The sequence below is a fragment of the Lissotriton vulgaris genome, chromosome 10, assembly GCF_964263255.1.
Source record: "Lissotriton vulgaris chromosome 10, aLisVul1.2, whole genome shotgun sequence".
Classification (NCBI taxonomy): domain Eukaryota; kingdom Metazoa; phylum Chordata; class Amphibia; order Caudata; family Salamandridae; genus Lissotriton; species Lissotriton vulgaris.
This window is the reverse complement of record NC_141698.1, coordinates 198484444-198505543: the sequence shown is the minus strand read 5'-3', so window position 1 is coordinate 198505543 and position 21100 is coordinate 198484444. Positions and strand designations below refer to the sequence as shown.

The window sequence follows — 21100 nt, the reverse complement described above, 5'->3', positions numbered from 1 at the left end:
ATCAGTGGACAGTTTACTTCCTGCACTAGCTTCATGAAAGGCTTACAGCTGCAGTTTCAATTGCCATGCTCTTTGCTTCTGTGTTTATTAAGCTTCTACCACCGCAATCTCCTCGTGCTGACCCCTCAGCCAACACAGTTGTTTTTTGCACTTTTGCTGCCACTTAATATCCCTGTGCCACCCCCCCATACTGCTCACCACACTGCTTATTTAAAATTATATTTCTTTGCAGTGTTATATAGCACCAACTCGACCCGAAGGGATCAGAGCGCTTTATATGATCACCAGTTACATTACAGATGGACATATTCCTTTTTCAGGTACAGGGAGATTAGGTGATTTACACACAATCACAGGATGCTTGAGCCAATGCCGAGATTCGGTCATGGTTCCCCAGCTTCACGGTCGTCTGCTTTGGCTGTTACGCCACATCCGGCCGCTGCTCCGCCACATCCGGCCGCTGCTCCCTCCTCTCCTGTTCATCCTTCTTTCCTCATGTGGTCACTCAATCTAGGCACACCTCCCTCATCATTTGCCAATGCTTGTTATTTGGCAAACAGTGGACACACACAATATTTCTAAAAAGTGATAATATAGTATTCAATGCAGCTATGAGCCTTAAAGCAACAGCCTTTGAAAGTTTAAGCACAACAATGTTTTTACAGTCTGAAATAACGGATGCTTTTTTATTTCACTGGCACATTCAGTAAATGCAGGTTTTTGATCATCCCAATAGTAAGAGGATGTACTGCGGCAGGCGCAAGCGGCTGTCTAAGCATGCACTTGTGCACTAGGGCCGGTGTATGCAACAATTGTTGGCACTTCGTCCGGAGAACATTGTTGCTAACGCTCCCCCTACCACAACACTGCTTTTTGTTTTTTACACCTTTGCCGCCACTTAATCTCCTCGTGTCGCACCCTCACAACTCCTACAACACTGCTCACATAACGTGAATCATCTTGGCAGCTGTGCATCTCAGAACACCATTTAAATACAGTCACAAATTGCATGAACACTTTAAAACCCAAAGAAAGTTAAACTTAAATCATACAGTAGATGCTACTGCAGGTTCACTATAACAAACATATTCTCCACCCCCTTGCGGGGCTTGAATGTGAGACTCGCAGTAGGCAACAACACGCCATTTTTCATTTATAGTAATGTGGTGTCTAAGTTGAATTGTAGCTCCACATCACTTAAGCTGGGCCTACTACTGAGAAGCTGTTCCTAATCTCCTGAGGATCACGTTGCTACACACCAAGTCTTTAATGTAAGGTTGGATGGCTGTGGGTGGAAGGGGTCACTAGTGCTGTGGAATGAGCTCTCACTTCATCATCCCTCTAACATATTCATTTCAGAGAGAGTGATAAGAGTGAAAATGCGTGCACTTATGGTTGGTTCTCTACAGTGCCAACTTGCGCACTCCCTGGCTGTAACCAACTGAACCTGGCTCATCCACCTTTATTTAACTTGTGTACCTTGATAACGTCTCGTTCACTCTTCTTCAACACCTTCAAGCATATCAATGGAGACTCGCTTCTCGTCAGACCCTTGTGCACCTCAAAAGCGTTTTACTGATTTTATTTATTGGCTCATACGTTTCACTTGAAGCATTCAACATCCCTACACCACACTTTTCAGCACACTACCTCACTAACCTTTAGACTCCCTTTCCCTTCAACCTGCCCTTTCTGCAACCACCGCTGCACGGGTTTCCTCTCTAACCGGTGCTTTTCATTCCCCTCTTCCTCCACCCCACGGGGTCTCCTCCTGGACTTCTTTGTTGTCAGCTTGCCCTAATCTTAAAAACTTGTGCCCTCCGCTTCCTCTCTCCCCTCTACACCATGGACCCTTTTCTATACCCCCTTCTTTCCTTAGCATGCACTCCATGTCTTCACGCCATGAGACACCCTCTGTTCCTCTTTCCCTTCAGCCTGTCCCTTTCGTTAAAAAAAGTTCCTCTCCGATCCTCCTCTCCCCTCTGCCAATCCTCTCTCCCGCCAACCGTGTATTACAACTCCTTTCACTGTTTCTGTGTGTAATACGCAAAGCTGTTGGGGCTCGCTCAACTCAGGGGCGTAATGTAGGCCCTTGCAGGGGCTTAATTTAAGCCGGTGTCTCCCGGGACGCACACGGGCAAATTCTAATTAAACCTGATCGTTTGCGGAAATTATAATAAAGTGCAATATTAAAAGAACACTGAGCATCCTGGCTGTAGTTTCTGACAAGGCACAACTTGTTTGAAGTGCCGCAGAACCGGTTTCTAAACCCAAACAATACTTGACAACAACTGACGGAGCAACCAGCAGCTCTGTTGTGTAAACACAACTATTGTTGCGTGAAGGGGCCAGTCCCCTCTGAACATTGGGCACCACCACCGTGTCCACCATGCCCACCACCACCATGTCCACCACCACCACACCCACCACCACCACCACCACCACCACCACCATGTCCACCACCACCAAATCCACCACCACCACATTCAACACCACAATTTCCACCACCATCCCGTCCACCACCACCACGTCCTCCACCACCACCACATCCACCACGTCCACCATGTGCACCACCACGTCCACCAACACCCCCACCAACACCACACCCGCCACGTCCACCACAACCATATCCACCACCATGAAATCCACCACCACCATGTCCAACTCCACCATGTCCAACTCCACCATGTCCACCTCCACCATGTCCACCTCCACCATGTCCACCTCCACCATGTCCACCTCCACCATGTCCACCTCCACCATGTCCACCACCACCCCGTCCACCACCACCCCCACGTCCTCTACCACCCCCACGTCCACCACCACCCCCACGTCCTCTACCACCACCACGTCCTCTACCACCACCACGTCCACCACACCCACCACCACCACACCCACCAGCACATCCACCACATCCACATCCACCACCGCACCCACCACCGCACCCACCACCACACCCACCACCACATCCTCCACCACCACCACCCACCTCCACCACATCCACCACCACCTCCACCACCACCATGTCCACTACCACCATGTCCACCACCACCATGTCCACCACGTCCACCACGAGGCCACCTCAGTCTCAGTCTATCTGTCGCCCTCACTCTATCTAGCTGTCGTCCTCCCTATTGCCCTCCCTCTATCGCCCTCCCTCCCTCCCTCTGTCTATCGCCCTCCCTCTATCTATCGCCCTCCCTCTATCTATCGCCCTCCCTCTATCTATCGCCCTCCCTCTATCTATCGCCCTCCCTCCATCTATCTATCGCCCTCCCTCCATCTATCTATCGCCCTCCCTCCATCTATCTATCGCCCTCCCTCCATCTATCTATCGCCCTCCCTCCATCTATCTATCGCCCTCCCTCCATCTATCTATCGCCCTCCCTCCATCTATCTATCGCCCTCTCCCCATCTATCGCCCTCCCTCCATCTATCTATCGCCCTCCCTCCATCTATCTATCGCCCTCCCTCCCTCCATCTATCTATCGCCCTCCCTCCCTCCATCTATCTATCGCCCTCCCTCCCTCCCTCCATCTATCTATCGCCCTCCCTCCCTCCATCTATCTATCGCCCTCCCTCCATCTATCTATCGCCCTCCCTCCATCTATCTATCGCCCTCCCTCTATCACCCTCCCTCCATCTATCTATCGCCCTCCCTCCATCTATCTATCTAACGCCCTCCCTCCATCTATCTATCTATCGCCCTCCCTCCATCTGTCGCCCTCCCTCCATCTGTCGCCCTCCCTCCATCTGTCGCCCTCCTTCCATCTGTCGCCCTCCTTCCATCTGTCGCCCTCCTTCCATCTGTCGCCCTCCTTCCATCTGTCGCCCTCCTTCCATCTGTCGCCCTCCTTCCATCTGTCGCCCTCCTTCCATCTGTCGCCCTCCTTCCATCTGTCGCCCTCCTTCCATCTGTCGCCCTCCTTCCATCTGTCGCCCTCCTTCCATCTGTCGCCCTCCTTCCATCTGTCGCCCTCCTTCCATCTGTCGCCCTCCTTCCATCTGTCGCCCTCCTTCCAGCTGTCGCCCTCCTTCCAGCTGTCGCCCTCCTTCCAGCTGTCGCCCTCCTTCCAGCTGTCGCCCTCCTTCCAGCTGTCGCCCTCCTTCCAGCTGTCGCCCTAGCTATCGCACTCACTCTATTGCATCACCGCAGCATCACTCAGGGGCACCACAACATAACTGAACGCCACAGCATCACTCAGGGGCACCACAACATAACTGAACGCCACAGCATCACTCAGGGGCACCACAACATCACTCAGCACCACCACAGCATCAATCTGTGCAACCATTCAGCAACAACTGGTTCAAATATGTTCTCTCAATGTTTCAAGCTTTATTACAAATGTCACAAAAAGATGTTAATATTTCACTTCTGTTCTTAGATTTTCGTCACAATAAAATACACTGAACATAATCTTCACAAAAGTTATTTACAAAAGTTTAATCTATTGCCATTATAAATTACAATAGCTTTTATTTAAGTATTAATTATTAAAAAAAATAAAAGCCATTGCTAGAGCTTCTGGCGCCCGGGGCTATCCCTCAGATTGCCGCCCATGGCCGATAGTGGGAGGGGGCTGCGGAAAAAAGGACGTATTTGCTCCGGATCCCCCAATGAAGTCAACCGTGTAGCTTGGCTCTATCGCTCCAAAAACCTCCAGCTTGTTATTGATATATAGAAGTTCATTTCGCACAAGGCTTAGTGACTTAGAGAAATTGCACACTGCTCTTGTGTTCTGACATTCTTGGCATGCTTTACGTCATAACGTTAGACATACTCCATTATTTCATCCCGTTACCATGTATACCTTATTAACCTTTATTCCTCATCACCACATTCAGTACCTTCCACCCTGGGTTGTGACCCCTAGCTATGTGCCTGCCCATCCAAGAATGAATTACTATACAAACAAAACCCTTTAATAACATTAGGATAATTAAAGACTGGAGGGAAAAATGTTATAACGTATAAAATACAGTTTAAATGCAGCTCCTTGATGGGAGTTTGTATATAATTGTGGTATTAGGATTGTAACTTATGAACTGCAAGTAACTAAAGGAGCTCTGTGACAAAATGCAGCAACTCGCTGAGATAGCCGCATAAAAATGCCGTTTAGTGAACTGCATGGTACACATTCTTTGCTGCAGGCACATGAACCCTCTGCATTACTTCATGATCAGTGAGATCTGCCACTAGACAAAATGCTTATCTCCCTCCAAGGAACATTATTTACTTGTGTTATCTTGACATTTTAACTGTCTCCTGAAAACATCTGGACACAGTGAAAATTAACACCAGCGCTACTAGTCATGCTGGTGAATCACATAGCTGACAAGGTTTCAGATTGGTATGTGTGACATAGTCATAATTTCAGTGAAATTATGAGTGACATTTCATCGACTGAGTGACATTTTCTTACAAGCAAAAGTAAGTAATGAAGATGACGAGGGAAACATAAATATCACAAATTACAACCATTTGACCAATGAGAAACTCTAAAAACTCACCGAACGAAAGTGTGCTAATGGTAGTCAGCTGAAAATTGAGCAGAGCACTGCAGAGTCAAACTGCGTGACTGCACAGTTGTAGTTGTTTCTGTGTTTGCTGTGGTTTTCATGACTGTTCGCTCATAATTTTTTTTTGTACCACTAACCCTCCATGGTAATGAATTTCGACCTTGGAAAGAAGAATGGTTGTGGAGGTCCTAATATGAACCAAATCTGAGTCTTGCAGGCTAGACACAGATTAGTAGCGTGTTTCTAATACTCTGAAGCTTGCAAAGGAAATAGCCACTTTCTCTATAAAAAATACCCATCCAGAAACTACCTAAGAAAAAACTTAATATTGATACAGTCTGTAACGCACTACAAAACATCATTATACATAGTTTCGAAATAAAGTGATTGAAGGAACTATATGTTATATAAAGGTTTTTGGGTTTGATTTGTACAAATAAGGAGGCAAAAGTCACTGAATGTCAATGTATTAGTGGTTTGATAAATATAGAGGTTGGGATTACAGAAAAGTTATTGCTTGCTATATTTTTTTACTTCTGACAGTCGTGCATGTGCTAATAGCACACAAGTGCTGCAAAGCACTGTAAAGCCGACATACCTAAAAATAAACACGTGCAAATAAAATATTTCATGGCTACAATAATATCCAGCCCTCAGCCCCATGGCCCATAATTCCACCATCCCTCAAAGCAAGTGCAAGCTCACTTCATTCCATTCTTGGTACCTGCTAAAAATCTGTAAGGACTTTGAAACTTCCTGAACTTCCTATCTGTATCAGGACACAAGGCATGCTGGGAAATAGAATATAGAGCTGTATTTTTGTCGGAATCCTGGGCATTTTAGTTTCCAAAGCCCTGAATTAGAATTCAACCACGACCATAAGGTTATACAGTATTGAAACGTAACGCTACAAAAGCCACTAAAAGGATTGAACGAGATGCTTGACTGACCTCCAGGCCCACTCTCACGCCAACCTGATTGCGCCGCAGTAGTCCTAAATTAACCTAGTAGCAGAGTCTAAAAAGCACCTTGACACACCATATAAGTTAACACTTTCAAATTTAAGTTTAACCAATACATAAAAATAGTGATAGAACAGCTATGCAACTTAAAATGCCTCTAAATCACCTTAATTACAGGGGTGCCTTGTGTCCGTGAAGTCCCAACGGGTGCCGCCAAACCATGTCACCTGCAGAGTTTGGTGCTAGTGAGGCATGGAAGTCTGCAGGTACATCACCAGCCCCTGCCCCTCGGCAACGGGACCTCCAGGCATGTCTCGACGAATGATCCGGAGGATCTCGTGTTCTCTTGAGCTGCAGGTGCACCGTGAGAGCTGCGCAGTCATGATTGCCGCCAGCTACTAACTTAATATTGGAGCTACGCAAAGTGCGCAAAAAAAGTGCTTTTGATTGAAGACACTGGCTCAAAAGGCACAACATGACCCCTACCCCCGTGCCTCATACATACACACGTCACGACAGGGCAGCAGCATGTATGTTGAGGATAGGCAAACTACAGCGGGCGGCAGCAATTTCAGGAAGCCCCTAATCCGCTTTAACTTTGCTTCATTTTCCCTTCGTTACAGTTGAAGTAAACCAATCATCCTGCGCACGGTGGTGGCGCACGTCACTGGTGCGCAATCAGCGGAGAGGGGGGCTGGCCAAAAATGACTCCCCGAGCCATCATTGGTAGCGCTTTCGCGCGCTCCAAGATTGAAGGCTCAGGGAGTCTGACTCACATACGCGGCGGCTCTGATGGTCTATGACGGCAGCCTTTATCATTAATTTGCGGACACTGTGTCAGTGTCCGCAAATAAATTATAACTGCCGCAGTCATGGACCATCAGTGCTGCGTGACCGCCGCGCCGAAAATAATGCTGCCTGGGGCGGACCGCCCACCCCCCTATCTACGCCGTTGGTTATTTGTAATATCAATACATCTAAGTCACGTAATTACAACACATATTTCATTACAAATGCTATAGGTGTCACATTTGCGAACCTTAAAACTATTGGCATTGTAAATGACAAAGCTATTAATTTCACTATTTTCAAAACCAACACATAAACAACAAATTTGTCATTTACAATACCAACAGTTCAAACTTTCCTAATGCTAGACCTATTGCTTTGCAAATGCTTGTTATATAAAGCTGAAGCCTGTGCTACAGCCCATTTTCTGGCACAGGTGTATTTTTTATGAATAGGAATATGCTTTGAGAAGGCTGGCATAATAATGTCTTCACGAAAGTTGCAGCGCCAAACAAATTGCACGGTACCCACGGGCACTCCTCTGAGCCTTAGTCTCTACAATTCGTATTGATGTAATCCGTTTGTTATAGGTGTAGGAATTCTCAATTACTCATTGGTAGGTCAATGTAATGAGTTCTTTAATAAAGTCTTTTATTCAAATCATTTCTTCGAAATTGTTACATTATTGATCAATTCCATCAAATTTCAACAGTACATGACAATCGCTTCATCATTTGATATCATGATGTAGAGACTAAGTCTCAGAGGAGTGCCCGTGGGTACAGTGCCATTTGTTTGGCGCTGCAACTTTTGTGTATTTACAATTTAGGATCCCCCAGGGTCAGAGGGGATTACACCTAGAGGCACCCAAAAACAGCCAATCAAATCCTACAGTGTGAAGTCACAATTAACATTTTGTTGTGCCACACATCCGTACAATTTATAATATCTTCGCCATGTGGGCACTCCCTGACAAATTCAGGTGGCCAGTCTTTATCAGCTAGAAGAATGTCATAACCCTTTGATAGCTTCTCCCAAAAGAGTGCTTTTATTTTTCTAGTTATGTCCCCCTCTATCCGGAGTGTTACTTCATATAACTTATGCGGTACAGTAACCCTGGTATCGGCAGTTTCAACTGGAATGTATTCATTCAGGTCCACTGTCTCCAGATGATCCTTCAGGATCCTGCGAGCTATGGTAACTTCTGCTGCACTGTCCAGCATTGTCTGGACCCACTCCCTGTTCTTGAGTTGTCCTCAAAATCCTCGGCATGTCTGATTTTTAGACTTGCTACCTTCTTTTTGGTGAACTGAGTTTTCCTATTTTTTGGAACGTGTTGATCGTCTTTGGTCTTCACGCGTTCTTCCTTGTGTTCTGATCGTCCTCTTCTTTCGGATTTCTGCGAGGAAGTCTGAAAGGTACGAGAGGAACGTGTATTAGTATCTTGATATCTATCAGGTTTTCTCAAATGATCCCTATTTCTGAGATTATATCTCTTTTCAGAGTTCTCCTTTTGAGGAGACCTACCTCTGGATTGAGAACGCTTCTCTTTAGGATGTGTCTGTCTAGTATTTTCCCACTTCTTTTTAGGAGTAGTGAGTGTTTTTAATAAAAACTTTTTCAGGATTTTCTGTTAGTTCGGGCTTTACTGGTTTCCCTCCCAAACTATCTCTACCTAGGTCTTCATAGGATTTTTCTATTATTCTGGTAAGTTCATATGGTTGCTCAGTTACATCAAGTTCTTTTCGTTTTTGGCGTATTGCCACGGATGCTACTTCACCTTTAATATCAGCTAATATTATAGCTGAGACCTGTTTGAAATCCTTCAGTAACTTCATACTGAGATTTAAAGCAGGTTCTGCCCCGTATTAATTTTGAATCTGTTTCAGGACGTCTGGTATTACCGCCATGGACGGATCACCATGTGTTTTTGTGTAGATTGCAGCGAAGACTGTACCCCAAGTGTCACAGTCTCCATGTGTGGTGCGATCCCCATTGGTAAACAGATTGTTAGAATCCTGTGTTTATGAGGTGTACTATCGGGGAAATACTACCTCGATCTGAGTTATTTCTTGAGCTAACCAGAATGGAATTTGTTCCCTTATTGTGGGTAATTTACCGATGACTGATTGTATGGTCTGAGGTGTAATTTTGTTTGTGTTCCCTTGATGAAGGGTTTGCTGTGGAATTCTGATAGTCGGTTGGACTGTTAGAGTCTGCATGACATATTGAGCCAATTGTCTATGTATTTTGATTAATTGTTTTAACTGAGCTAACAGTTCTGGACCTGTCATTCTTTCCATGGCAGGATGTGGTGTATAGCTGGCTAGTACCGGCCATGTTGCTCCTAGTCTACCTAATGGACCGAGCCTAGTAATATGATTTTGATGTTGTAGGGCACCTTTCAATCAAAGCTGATGCTCTTGGTGAGGTAATGGAATTTCAATATCCTCGAAAGGAACGTATTCCGCTCGATGTTCCTCTATCTTATAGAAGTGGAACACATGTGTTGTTGGATTTGCTTGTGGAAAGATAATCCATGAATAGAATACCTCTGTCTGCCGATATTCGTGTGCCTCTATGACAAATATAACTCTACCACCTCTTGGTGATAGACCATTTTCTATAAGCTATATAGCTAATGTTTTCCTTAAGTTTTCCGGGATGATTATAGCATCCGGGTCATCTTGTTGCAGACCTGCAACGTCTAAACCCAGCCGGGTATCATTTCCTGCGGATCCACCGTTCTCGTTGTCGGTATCCCACATTTTGTGAAAGTTTTGCAGAGCAAGTTTCAAGGAAACAAAGATAAGGTGCACAATATTTTTGGAACACTGTATCCTTCACCGTTGAACTAAACCAAAACCTAATACATAGAATTTTCGTCGTCCTCAGTTATGGCAGGTATTTTATCCTTTTAACCACTCCAGACGTCTATTGGAGTATTTTACGGGGAAAAAGTGGTCTCTGTAAAAAGCACGACTGAGTTACTCTAGTATCTAGTGTTAAATTAGTGCCTTACCAAACGTTGGGGGCCATGTAGTGTAGTTCCTTTATTCCCAATAGGCTCTGCGCATTGGAATAATATATCCTATAGATGTGACGTAGGACTTATGTCTACTAGGTCTCTATCGAATATATTAGACTTAATTGCGAGTGCCAGCTAGCTCAGAGGTCACTAGAAACTTTCTCGAATTCACAAGAAGGGATTAGTTTCTGAAAAACGCATAAACATGACAACTTTGTTTCCCCAAGATAAAACTGATCTTCAGAGTTGTGGAAACAATAGATAGATATTTTACTCAGCCTCGTGCATGCTTCGTTTCACCAGAGGTGCAGAGAAATGGAGAGACGGGCATTTTCAATAAAAGTATTTATTGAACAGTCTTCCTTCTCATGCAGAAGAAATGAACTGCTACAATTGTAATACTGGCTGTAAAGTATAATGCGTACGGCAAGAAGAGAATTATGAAATAATACTGTAAAAGCATTTTATGGCTTCTAGAGCATAGATAAATACATACATAAATAACAAAGGCTAAAAAGTACTCTGCTGGTGCTTCCAAAATACGCCTACCCCGATGTACCTAACCTAAGTCTAGTACGAGGGAAGAAGTAAGTGTGGTGTAGCATAAATATAGTATTCTTTTTGCCAAGAATCTAACCAAGATCTCTATTAGGGTCTAGCCAGCTCCGTACCTTGGTTTTAGAATGAATGAGGTCAGTCTCAGGACCCGATTTCCCAACACCCCGCAAGGGGAGCTTGGAAACACTGGAGCTGGATTTCTAGGCAAGAGAAAAGACAGTGTCTCTCAGTGCGTCTGCTGGAGGGTCGGCTTCCTTCGGCACTTGCTTTAGCAGGATGCATCGGGCAAGTAGATAGTCGAACTTCTCCAAACCACCGTGTGTTTGCTAGGGCGAGTGTGGGCATATTTATACCTTGAAGGTGCCGAGTTTGACGGAAAGTTGGACATAATAACGTTATCAAAGAGTCTCAGTTCTTTGAAAACTCCATGAGTTCTTGGACAAATCAATATTCAAGCAAGGGGAAGTCTCTAACTGCTGAAGCCGAGTTTTCCAAGAAATCGTTGTGGATTTTCAGAACTAGTGGAAGTAGCCATGCCGTATTTGGACTGCATGAGCTATGTCTAAATATGGTTATGATTTCTATGCCTATATAAGGATATGGTGATTTATACCTATATAAGGGCATGAATTTGGAAAATTACACTGGGGTCCTAAAATGCTATACAACAGACTATTTGTCAATTATGGTAGTATTAACACAGGTTTAGCGGCATCAAAGAGGTCCATTTCAAGGTGGATAGTCTCCTGCATATCTTTGGCCTAAAAGTTGGTTAATAAGTCTCTTCAGGGAAGGCCTAAAGCACATTCAACCAGAGGAAAGACCTCTACTACGGCCCTCTTCAGGAACATTCCCATAGCCAAAATCTGCAAAGCAGCTACATGGCGGTCAGTTCATACTTTCTCTCGCCATTACTGCTTAGAATTGGATGCTCAGGTAGATGCTCAAGTAGGTCGGGCATCGCTAAGAAATCGGTTTGGTTGATTATCTGTTTTCAACTGTATTATTGCCTTTTTATTACTGGTGCAGAATTGCTCGTCCGCGAAGTGTGAGGGAAGGGCTTGCTATTCTATTCACAGCTTATGACTATTGATGAGTATCCCCTGGAAGAGAAGGATAAGTTGCTTTCCTGTAATCCTAGTTCTCTTCCAGTGGTATACGCATCAAATTCATGAGCACCGCTCCCCGGCCGAGCAATGTGAGTACAGGATGTAAATAAGTTTTAGTATGCCTTTATAAAAAGAACTGATCTAACTGACCTAACTGTCGCCTGTGGGGCATGCTGGGAGCAGAGTGCTCCCTGAGATTCTTAAAGGCAAAGTGCTCAGATTCTTGTAAGCCTTAAAGGCAAAGTGCCAGTTGTCTTTTCTGTACTAAGACAGTTATTCTTATGCAGCCTTTGGGCCAAACTGCCTACAATTACCTGCCTTTCTTTGTTTTGGTAAATAAAGGATTCTTGTATGAAACCATTATAGTGTATGGTCTCTATTGCAAGCAGTCTTGAGAGACCTATTGTTATACAAAGCAAAACTGATGTAATTTTGTCTGTTTGCCCTATCTGTTTTTAGATTTTTTTGATGCGGCTGCATATGTAATTATATGTAGGTATGAATACATATGTAGATGTATGGTGTAGTAAGTATTATATACTTTATGATCTGTGCATACACCTGTATTTGTGTGTGTGTGTATATATATATATATATATATATATATATATATATATATATATATATATATGAAATCCTGTATCGCTTAACGCCAACGGCATCACACTTCCACTCCACTGGAAAAACGAACAAGTCGGACCCAAATCTTCGTGCAAAATTAAGTGTTCTTTATTTTCATCGAGTAACACCCAAGCTGTCCTGCATGATATATATATATATGAAGGCTCGGTAATCGGTTTCGATTCTTGAAAAAGATTAAAGCACTCCAGGTAGGTGGCAAAGTTTTTATTTCACCAGCAGCAACAGTGATGCAGACAAACGCGTTTCAGACAAAGTCCTTCTTCAGTGTCAACGTTATGCTACGCGCGGCTCTTTTTGTGTGCGCCTTCACTGTCGTAAAGTGAAGACGGACTATACTCTAATGCATTTACTTTGTGTTAAGGAGCGCTGGTAAAACGTGGCGGCCATTATACAATGTTACATGATACATAAGAGTGATAATGCAGTTTGGGATCAATCCCTATACAACATACTAGAATCACAATGTGCCAACACCACTGCCAGTCAGGAATATAATCTTGCCGTGTATCGGCATAAGATTGGCATAATTACCAAGCCTGCGCCCTCAAAAACAGAATAAAGTAAAGCATCCAATATTGTTATATAATGTTGTTAAGTAATATATATATATATGTATGTATATATATGTATCCAGCTCCAAGTTACACCAAAGGAACGAGTCACTCTTCAAAGCGGGTGCTTAACCGCGATGGTGTCCGCGTTAACATAGCAGCTCCGAATTCCTAACAATACCCAGCCGGGTTCAGGAAGACAGCACTCACGAGCACAGCAGTGTATCAGCTGATACACTGCTGTGCTCGTGAGTGCTGTCTTCCTGAACCAGGCTGGGTATAGTTAGGAATTCGGAGCTGCTATTTATATATGTGTATATATATATATATATATATATATATATATATTCTCAGATCAAACCCCAGAACACGGACCACAGGTGAAGTGCAGATTTCTTTATTTAGATGAGTCCTCCATCTGCGCTAGCAGCATAACGCTTTCGGCACAATATTGCTGTATGCTCTGGGATCCCGCACGTGGGTGGGGATAATTCACTGCTTATGACTTTGATGAGTATACCCCTGGAAGAGAACTAGGATTACAGGTAAGTAACTTGTACCGGAGAGGTGTGGCGCCGCGGCCAGGGTGACTGACTCCGGAATCCGGGGATCACGGTTCGATCCCCAGGGCCGGCGGCAGATTAGCCCAGCACCATGTGGCTCTGGGCAATAGCTTGCTTAATCTTCCCGACGGCCCCCAGCGCCTAGAGACCCTTACGGGTGATTGTGCACTTTACAAATGTGGATTATTATTATTACTTCTCCTTTTCCACCTTATTGGTTACATGCTTTTTTGATGAGTTTGTGAAATGTAAAACCCTGAATTCCTTTTTATCTTACGCAGGCATCTGGTGTTGAAGGCTCCGATATCCCAGATGATGGTAAACTTATAGGATTTGCACAGCTCAGCATCAGCTAAATCCCAGAGCACAAGATGGCCCTATGAGAATCCACATGTTCATCTTTATGACACTTCTGTTGGCCTAAAGAAACCACTTCTGCCAAAGAATTGAACTTCGGCCCCAAACAAGGAGCTGTAGCATTTCTCAAACAGACTCACAAGCTTACAGTGTAACTCAAAGTTACTCCAAAAGTAAACCATTTTTTGTAAATAAGGAGTGATTGGTAATTAAACGTTGGAATGTGTTTCATGTCAAACAAGCAGAATACACACTGGCAAATGCATGTCACCCTTGCTTGTTATTCCTTTACATTAGAAAAATACTACTGAACATCCAACCGGGATCCCACCACTATTCAAATGTTAATTCCTGTAATGTGGTTTCAATGGCTTGCATTAACCTTGAACTGCAAATAAAAAAGATCAGCAGAACAACTTTCCTGTCATCTCAGATTTTTAGCTGAAATTGTAATGTAAAGTTGTCTGAAACACTGTAGCTCTGTTTTTTTCACTTTGTCAGCTATGTTATGAATAATAAAATCCCAGTGATATTAAGAACTTCCATATCTCAGTTATAGTGATAACTTATTCCTAGAAGGCACTAAGTTATATTAGTACAGCAAGTTAGTTTGTTGTTCACTAACATTATTGGAAGGAACTCTTTGAATTATGTTTACCAATAGCATGAAGTGTGCAAACGTAAAGAACAATAGATTAGGACCCTATACATGATAGTCTGGAAAAGGACTAGAAAAATATGGGTCTGCAAATTTCTGCTTTCAAGGTGAAAAGAGGCAACTCAAATGTTGAGTGTAATGTTGTGCATTTGACCCTCAGATTTACTGTTAGGCTAACTAGAGTAAAACTACTAAACCAAGTTAATATTGGATTTAAGACGTGTTTTATTTAGTTATGCACATACTTTTGAAGTGGAAATCCGGCATACATATCATTGAAAGAGTCACTTCAAACATTTAACAAAGCATAATAAACCATAAACTATTTCATGAGGTTTTTAGTCTGTTCAGTATATCAAAATTACTTGAAAGCCAAAACCCTTAATTTGCTTCCTTCCGTCAAAATGATCATGCATGCAACGTTTTACTCTGTAATCCTTCTTTCAGTATAAAGCAGGTATTTATTTTATATTATGCTCGAATTACAAACGAAAACTAAATTATTAGAGGTAAATAAAATATTGTGCTCCTTTGTCTTTCATGAAATTCACTATGTTGAAAGTTCGATAACATTTATTGGATACTCTGCAACCTACAAGGAAGGTCTCCACAACCATTTTATAGCAATAAGTAGTAGCAAATGTAAAGCTGTTCTACACAAATGAGTCAAGCCATGTTGTTTAAATGGCTATGGTCCTTCAATAACGTGCTACCAAAATCCTGTTTGATTGGGATCCAATGCAGATGATCCCCCCCCCCCCTTATGTCTTAATTGTATGTGGTTTTCACAAAATGGTATTAAACATACATCATGCACTTGTTTAAATAACACATTTACTACAATGTGAACAATCAGTGGTGGTAATTCTTTTTAAATACTCTGTCTCACAGTTGGCCTTGACGTGTGCAACTAGCTTTGAACTATTTTATAAAAAAGCATTAGGAGGTAATTTAACATATAAATAGGATTTTTTTGTTTCCATATAGATACAGTCCATTTTCAAATGTAAGTGTTACAATGGGAAAATTGGGCATATTATTTCTTTCTAAGTCTTTAAATAATATATATTTATATATTTTCTCTGAGCCCCTTCGGGAGTTTCCTGAATTGAGCATATTTTTTATACCACAGGTATTTTGAGTCGTCAAGTAAATATTAGATACCTTCCAAATGAGATTTCTTGAAGTATTCTAAAAGCGGAAATTACGTTTTGAGCATGTTCTTGTAGAGGAAAAGAATTCAAAAGATAGAGTGGGTAAAAAGCAGGGTGAATGCTTTGCTGATGCTGTCAAAGTGTAACACCATCTCTTACACCTGTAGAAAGTTGGTAAATGTTGTTTGTTATGCATCAGTGTACCATGATTGAAGCATTCTGTTAGACACCTTAATTATATTTGCAGCACTGTAAAACAACTGAATGATTGAAGCAACTTTATTTCATTGAGAGACCCATCTGAACGTTACCATCATCCCTGTTTGCAGCATGCTTTCTTGTGATTCTTAGCTTTTGTTGGTTTGATGCTCAGTGTGCGCTTAAGAGCGTTGCATGAGTAGACATACAAAGCCTATGCCCTCTTTACAGAAGGGTCTAATAAAAATGTTTCATCTGAGAGCTAGTCAGTCCAGAGTTCAGTATTACCTTCACTGCCTCGCATGGCAAATAGACTCATGTGCTACTTTGGGCTGAAGTTCTAGGAAATGTTGAAAGGCCGCATCTGTTCAAGTGAAGTAATGCCTTGCCTATCCTTATCTGTATTGTTTCTGGTACACTTGACCACCTGTGTTTGACACTGGTCTGTGTCCAGTGTGAGTGAAAATATCACGTGGCTTAGATATGTAGGGCCTGACATATGGTAGCTAACCAAAACTCTTTTTATGTAACTACAGTGCTTGATATTTTGTTATGAAATCAGAGGTACAAGTGCCAATGCTGTTCATTACACACTATGATTTTTTTAACAATGCAAACGTGTTCATTTTAGTAACCTCTAGCTTTGCCCCTAGAGCTGGTTTGTGTAAATGAATACTTAAGCAATGAATGGTTTATCTGCACATTTGTTTAAGGCGTTATTGCAAGGCATGTATGATGTGTGAGGTGGAAAGCGAAAGTTTCAACTTTTCCGGTCACTAAAGAGGTGAAATAACGGAGTTCGCCCTTGCCTCCTACCATTTCAAATGGATTGTGAAATGGCTGAAAACTAAGGTGTTTATTAAAATGCATTCTATTTTTTCTGGATAGTATTGGCGTTCTCTGTCCAGTGTTCATTAGTGGTGTATTGCTACCTATGTTCTGAGGCCATTTCATAATGTGATGCAAATGGTATGCAAGACCAGTGTTACACTGCCTGGTGTAATGTGGATTATAATAAAGGATGTAAAATATTCTGCCATTTTTCCTTTTTTGACTTTGTATTTTACTGCATGTTTCTCCTAATTATTTTTAATCAATAAAGAGCAAACTGTTCATTGTTGTATTGCAGTATTATTTCTCTCTTTTTAAGCTTGGATTACAATAGACAACCTGGTTCAGTAGACAGTTGATTCATTTAGAACATAACTGTGCCAAATTTTGTTCCAAAGAAATTCTTGTTGCAATTGGAAATAGACAATTTGTTAAGGAACAGAAATTACTAGAATTGTACCTATTTTTTGTCAATTGTTTCAGTAATTTGTATGTATATCCTACAAGGCAATCCCAAGAATAATCCCAAACATACTCAACGGGCTTGTCATTGCAAGAAAGTTAACTCAGTTTAATATCATGACCTGTGAAGAACACAACTGTTATGTGGCATAACAGTGATGGTCTTCTTTTCATCTAATAAATAGCCATTTCCTATATAGAAACTGTACACGGGATCATCCTTTGGCTGGCTGACCATATGTTTATGGCAGTGGTAAAAACTACTGAAGCGCTGCAAAAGGACCACCACCTTTACTGTCAGGTTGCCATTCATCTGCGGTACTGTCAGAATACCATTGAGCATCTGCTCCTACCCCATCAATATGGGTCTGCGAGGACCACAATTCTCCTTGTGTTTAAGAGGTCAACTATGGGCCTCGTGGAGAGGTGTCTCCCAAATCATGATCTTATTCAATCCTTGAACCCTGTTGCCAATATGGGGTGCTGTAGCATTGTGCCAGTTCTGATCAGTATCCCGTTGGACCGCAATTAGTTCAGGTTAATAAATGATTTCTATGTATTGGTATGGAGGATCACAAAAATATGCAGCAATGCAAGTTTTGGATTTAAGAAGACATGCCAATGTCACCTTAACCAGAGTGTTGCCTTGGTACTTAGCTTGACTGCATTTTTCCAGAATATTTTTTATAGGATTTTTTAAATAAAAATTTCAAAACGTGTTAATTCATAAATGAAGGAAAAGATACAGTTCCCTTGCGCAGTATCTCCCATTGATATGAAATACATGGTTGGGGGGGATTAAATAGTGTTAATTGTGTCAGGGTTGCATGGCCTGTAGTCCTCCACCAGGGCTCACACACTGCAGGTATACATGGCAGTCTAATAGTTAACCTGTAGATCACATCCCTCAATGCACTAGTGGGACAGCATCAAATGCCCCTTTCCCGGGTCTTCGGCCCAAAAAATCATATTCCCACCTCCTGTTTTATAGGACAGGCAAGGTCCCCATATCGTCTCACATTTTTGGGGACAACCTCTCTCTTATATGCCTCTCTCGGGGAAAAGGAGCTCAGTCATATCTTCTGCATCTGTTCCATCAAGGCCATCTTGGGGTGTAATTGTAGTGGCCTCCCCACCACTGTTGCTAGGGTACACTTGACCCTGTACCAGGATTGTCTGATGGACGAGCATTCTCACGTCACATGCAGGAGCATACCTCTCTCCACATCACGGCGGATACAGCAGGCATCTAGTTTCCTCCCCATCCCTCAAGAGTCCCACACGTGAAATATACTTTCTGGAAGTATTTTAATTAGATGAGTCGTAGGCGGGCAGAAATGGGCAAATCTTTCAGAGCTTTTTTGGACTCACTTTGCCCATCATCATCTTGGTTACCTACATCATCTGACCATTATTTTTCCTGAATCTTAGAATCAGAGAAACTCTGTACTGTTTGATACAAATCTCCCCCCCCCCCACCCCCCCATTACATGACCATGTTAGAACGTTGATGATGAGTCCTGTGGCATCTGCTACATTATTTTAGGAGTGAAACCAAGTCTGAGGAAATAGCTGAATCGGATTAATCTATAGCTGGTTGAAATTACTATTTTCCTTGGAGCTCAAAGGTGTTCGACCAATCTTCTTTTGATAACCCAAATAATGTCTGCCTCCCTGAGTGGCTAAACTCTGTGCAGTAAAATTGCTACTGTGGACCTGTACACCTAAAAGATTTTTTGTATCTTCCAGAGTGCCCATTTTTAACTTCAATTGTGTTATGTTTCCGGATTATTTCTAGGTCATTGATCAGATGATGTTAAGGAGAGAGAACATACCCAAGTTGTAGGTACCAGTATAACTGGGCTGTGTGCAGATGCAATTTCTGTAGCTAATCTGTAAGTTTTATTTACCACTTTTTAATCCTCTATATGTCCCATAGTGCAAACCCTTAAAGTACTGAGACCTGTGCAAAGTGTGAGCCCGCCACAAAGGGGTTTCTCATGTTAAACTGATGCCTAGTTTGATTGCCTTTAAGAACTTCCTGTAAATACCATCATCATAGGAGGAGGGATATCGGCAGGGATGCATACCCATTATAATAAGTGGAGAGGATGTAGCCTTCAAACAGCCCAGAGCTCAGTTGTGTATGTAGGAGCTGAATCCGGGTTGTATACTCGATCATGATTGCCTTCATGGCACGGTCATACATTGATTTGTATAGCATCCTGAATCTTCACTATATACATATCTGTAGCACCTGTCCTTTGAGACTCTAGGGGCCTTCCTCCACAGGAAGCTATGCAGTAGAAACATCACCAGCTAAAGAAGGAGCAAGATGTTTTGTACAGATCGTTTTGTAGTGTATACACACATTTTTGAAGACACACCATTGTAGTCTGGGCACATCTCCCTATTATTGAAGGAAGCTGGGACCATCGATTGAGATCACCTCCAAGAGTCCAGCACTAGAGCGATATTAAGGCTGTAACACTGTGTCCAACGTTGAGATATATGTTTCAGCTATAAATACCCCAGCACATTTCAAATGTATTTAATTACTCCTGGAGTTATGAAGTCCACCCTTCTATTTCACCCCTGCTCAAACAGAAAGGTGATGGATTTGGATCAATTGACCTGTAGGTAAGAGTACTGCCCATCCTGATTTAGTCAATTAATGGCTTGTGGACCAGATGGTTCAGGTCACAAATCTAAAGAAAGATCATTAGCATAGAAAGAGACCTGGTCCTCCGCTTCGGATGCGCAAATCAAAATGTCAGTATAAAGCCTCACAGCCTACACTCTAGCCAAATCAAACAGGGCATTAGGAAGCTTGCTTGCCTGGTACCAATTGCAGTGGGACATGGGATTGAAAGCACAGTGCTTAACCACAGGTTTGCCATGGGATTTGTGTTAAACAATCAAATGTAGTTCAAGAATGAAGGACCAAATTCCATAAATAGTGCAGTTAATGGGATCGAATACCCTTTAAAACATTGCAAGTTGTACTGCCTAAGCATTTTGTCTTCCAAATCTGAAAGAAAGTTAGTTATAGATTCCTTAAAATTTTCCCCCGGCGTCCGACAGGATCCGGAAAGTTTTTTCGTCAGCAGTACCTCTGCGCATCCATAGTTAGCTTCAGTCGCTCCGTCGTCGGCGTCGTGGACTCTGGGAGGATGTTGCGGAGGTTACTTAGACGCCGCCCTCGCACGCTGACGTCCATTTTCTTTTTCCGTGCCAGCAAGCGCAGATCCGGATAGTGGTGCCCCCAGTAATTTTTTTTATGAGATTTTGCGACTTTTTGTCGACTTCTTTTTCGAGTCTTCACTGACTCCTGGTGCACCAGGAATTCCCTCTCCCAACACCCTACCCCTGAGAGCTTGATGGTCCAAGCCTCTACGTCCAAGGGCTCCTTCCCTACAGCTCCACCTGATGGGTAATCCAAGAAGCTGGACCAACTTTGGAAGAAGAGGTTTTCTTCCTCCAGCTTGGGCCTATGGTCGGTAAACACTGCATGTCTGTTGGGCCGTTATTCCCACTCTGTGTGGGATACGGTGGTCCGGGTGCTGTCTCAGTGCTCTCCCATGCTGTCGCTGATTAGAGAGACGCTGCAAAGTTTACAATCTCCTGTGGGCTGGATACCGCTGGCACACTGAGCATGAGCAGAACAATTGCCACGTCAGTAGCCCTTCAGCGCTACGCCTGGTTGCGTTCAACT

The 21100-nt window shown here is 42.9% G+C and overlaps 1 protein-coding gene across 1 annotated transcript in view; it reads left to right on the top strand.

The window, feature by feature from the left end:
- OXSR1 (oxidative stress responsive kinase 1) overlaps positions 1-17205 on the top strand; it is a 783663-nt gene extending 766458 nt beyond the window's left edge. The window contains exon 18 of the mRNA XM_086940877.1: positions 14007-17205. Coding sequence (XP_086797003.1) covers positions 14007-14081 — 75 coding nt within the window. The 3' untranslated portion in view covers positions 14082-17205. The remainder of the gene's footprint in view (positions 1-14006) is intronic.
- Positions 17206-21100: the final 3895 nt, after the last annotated feature.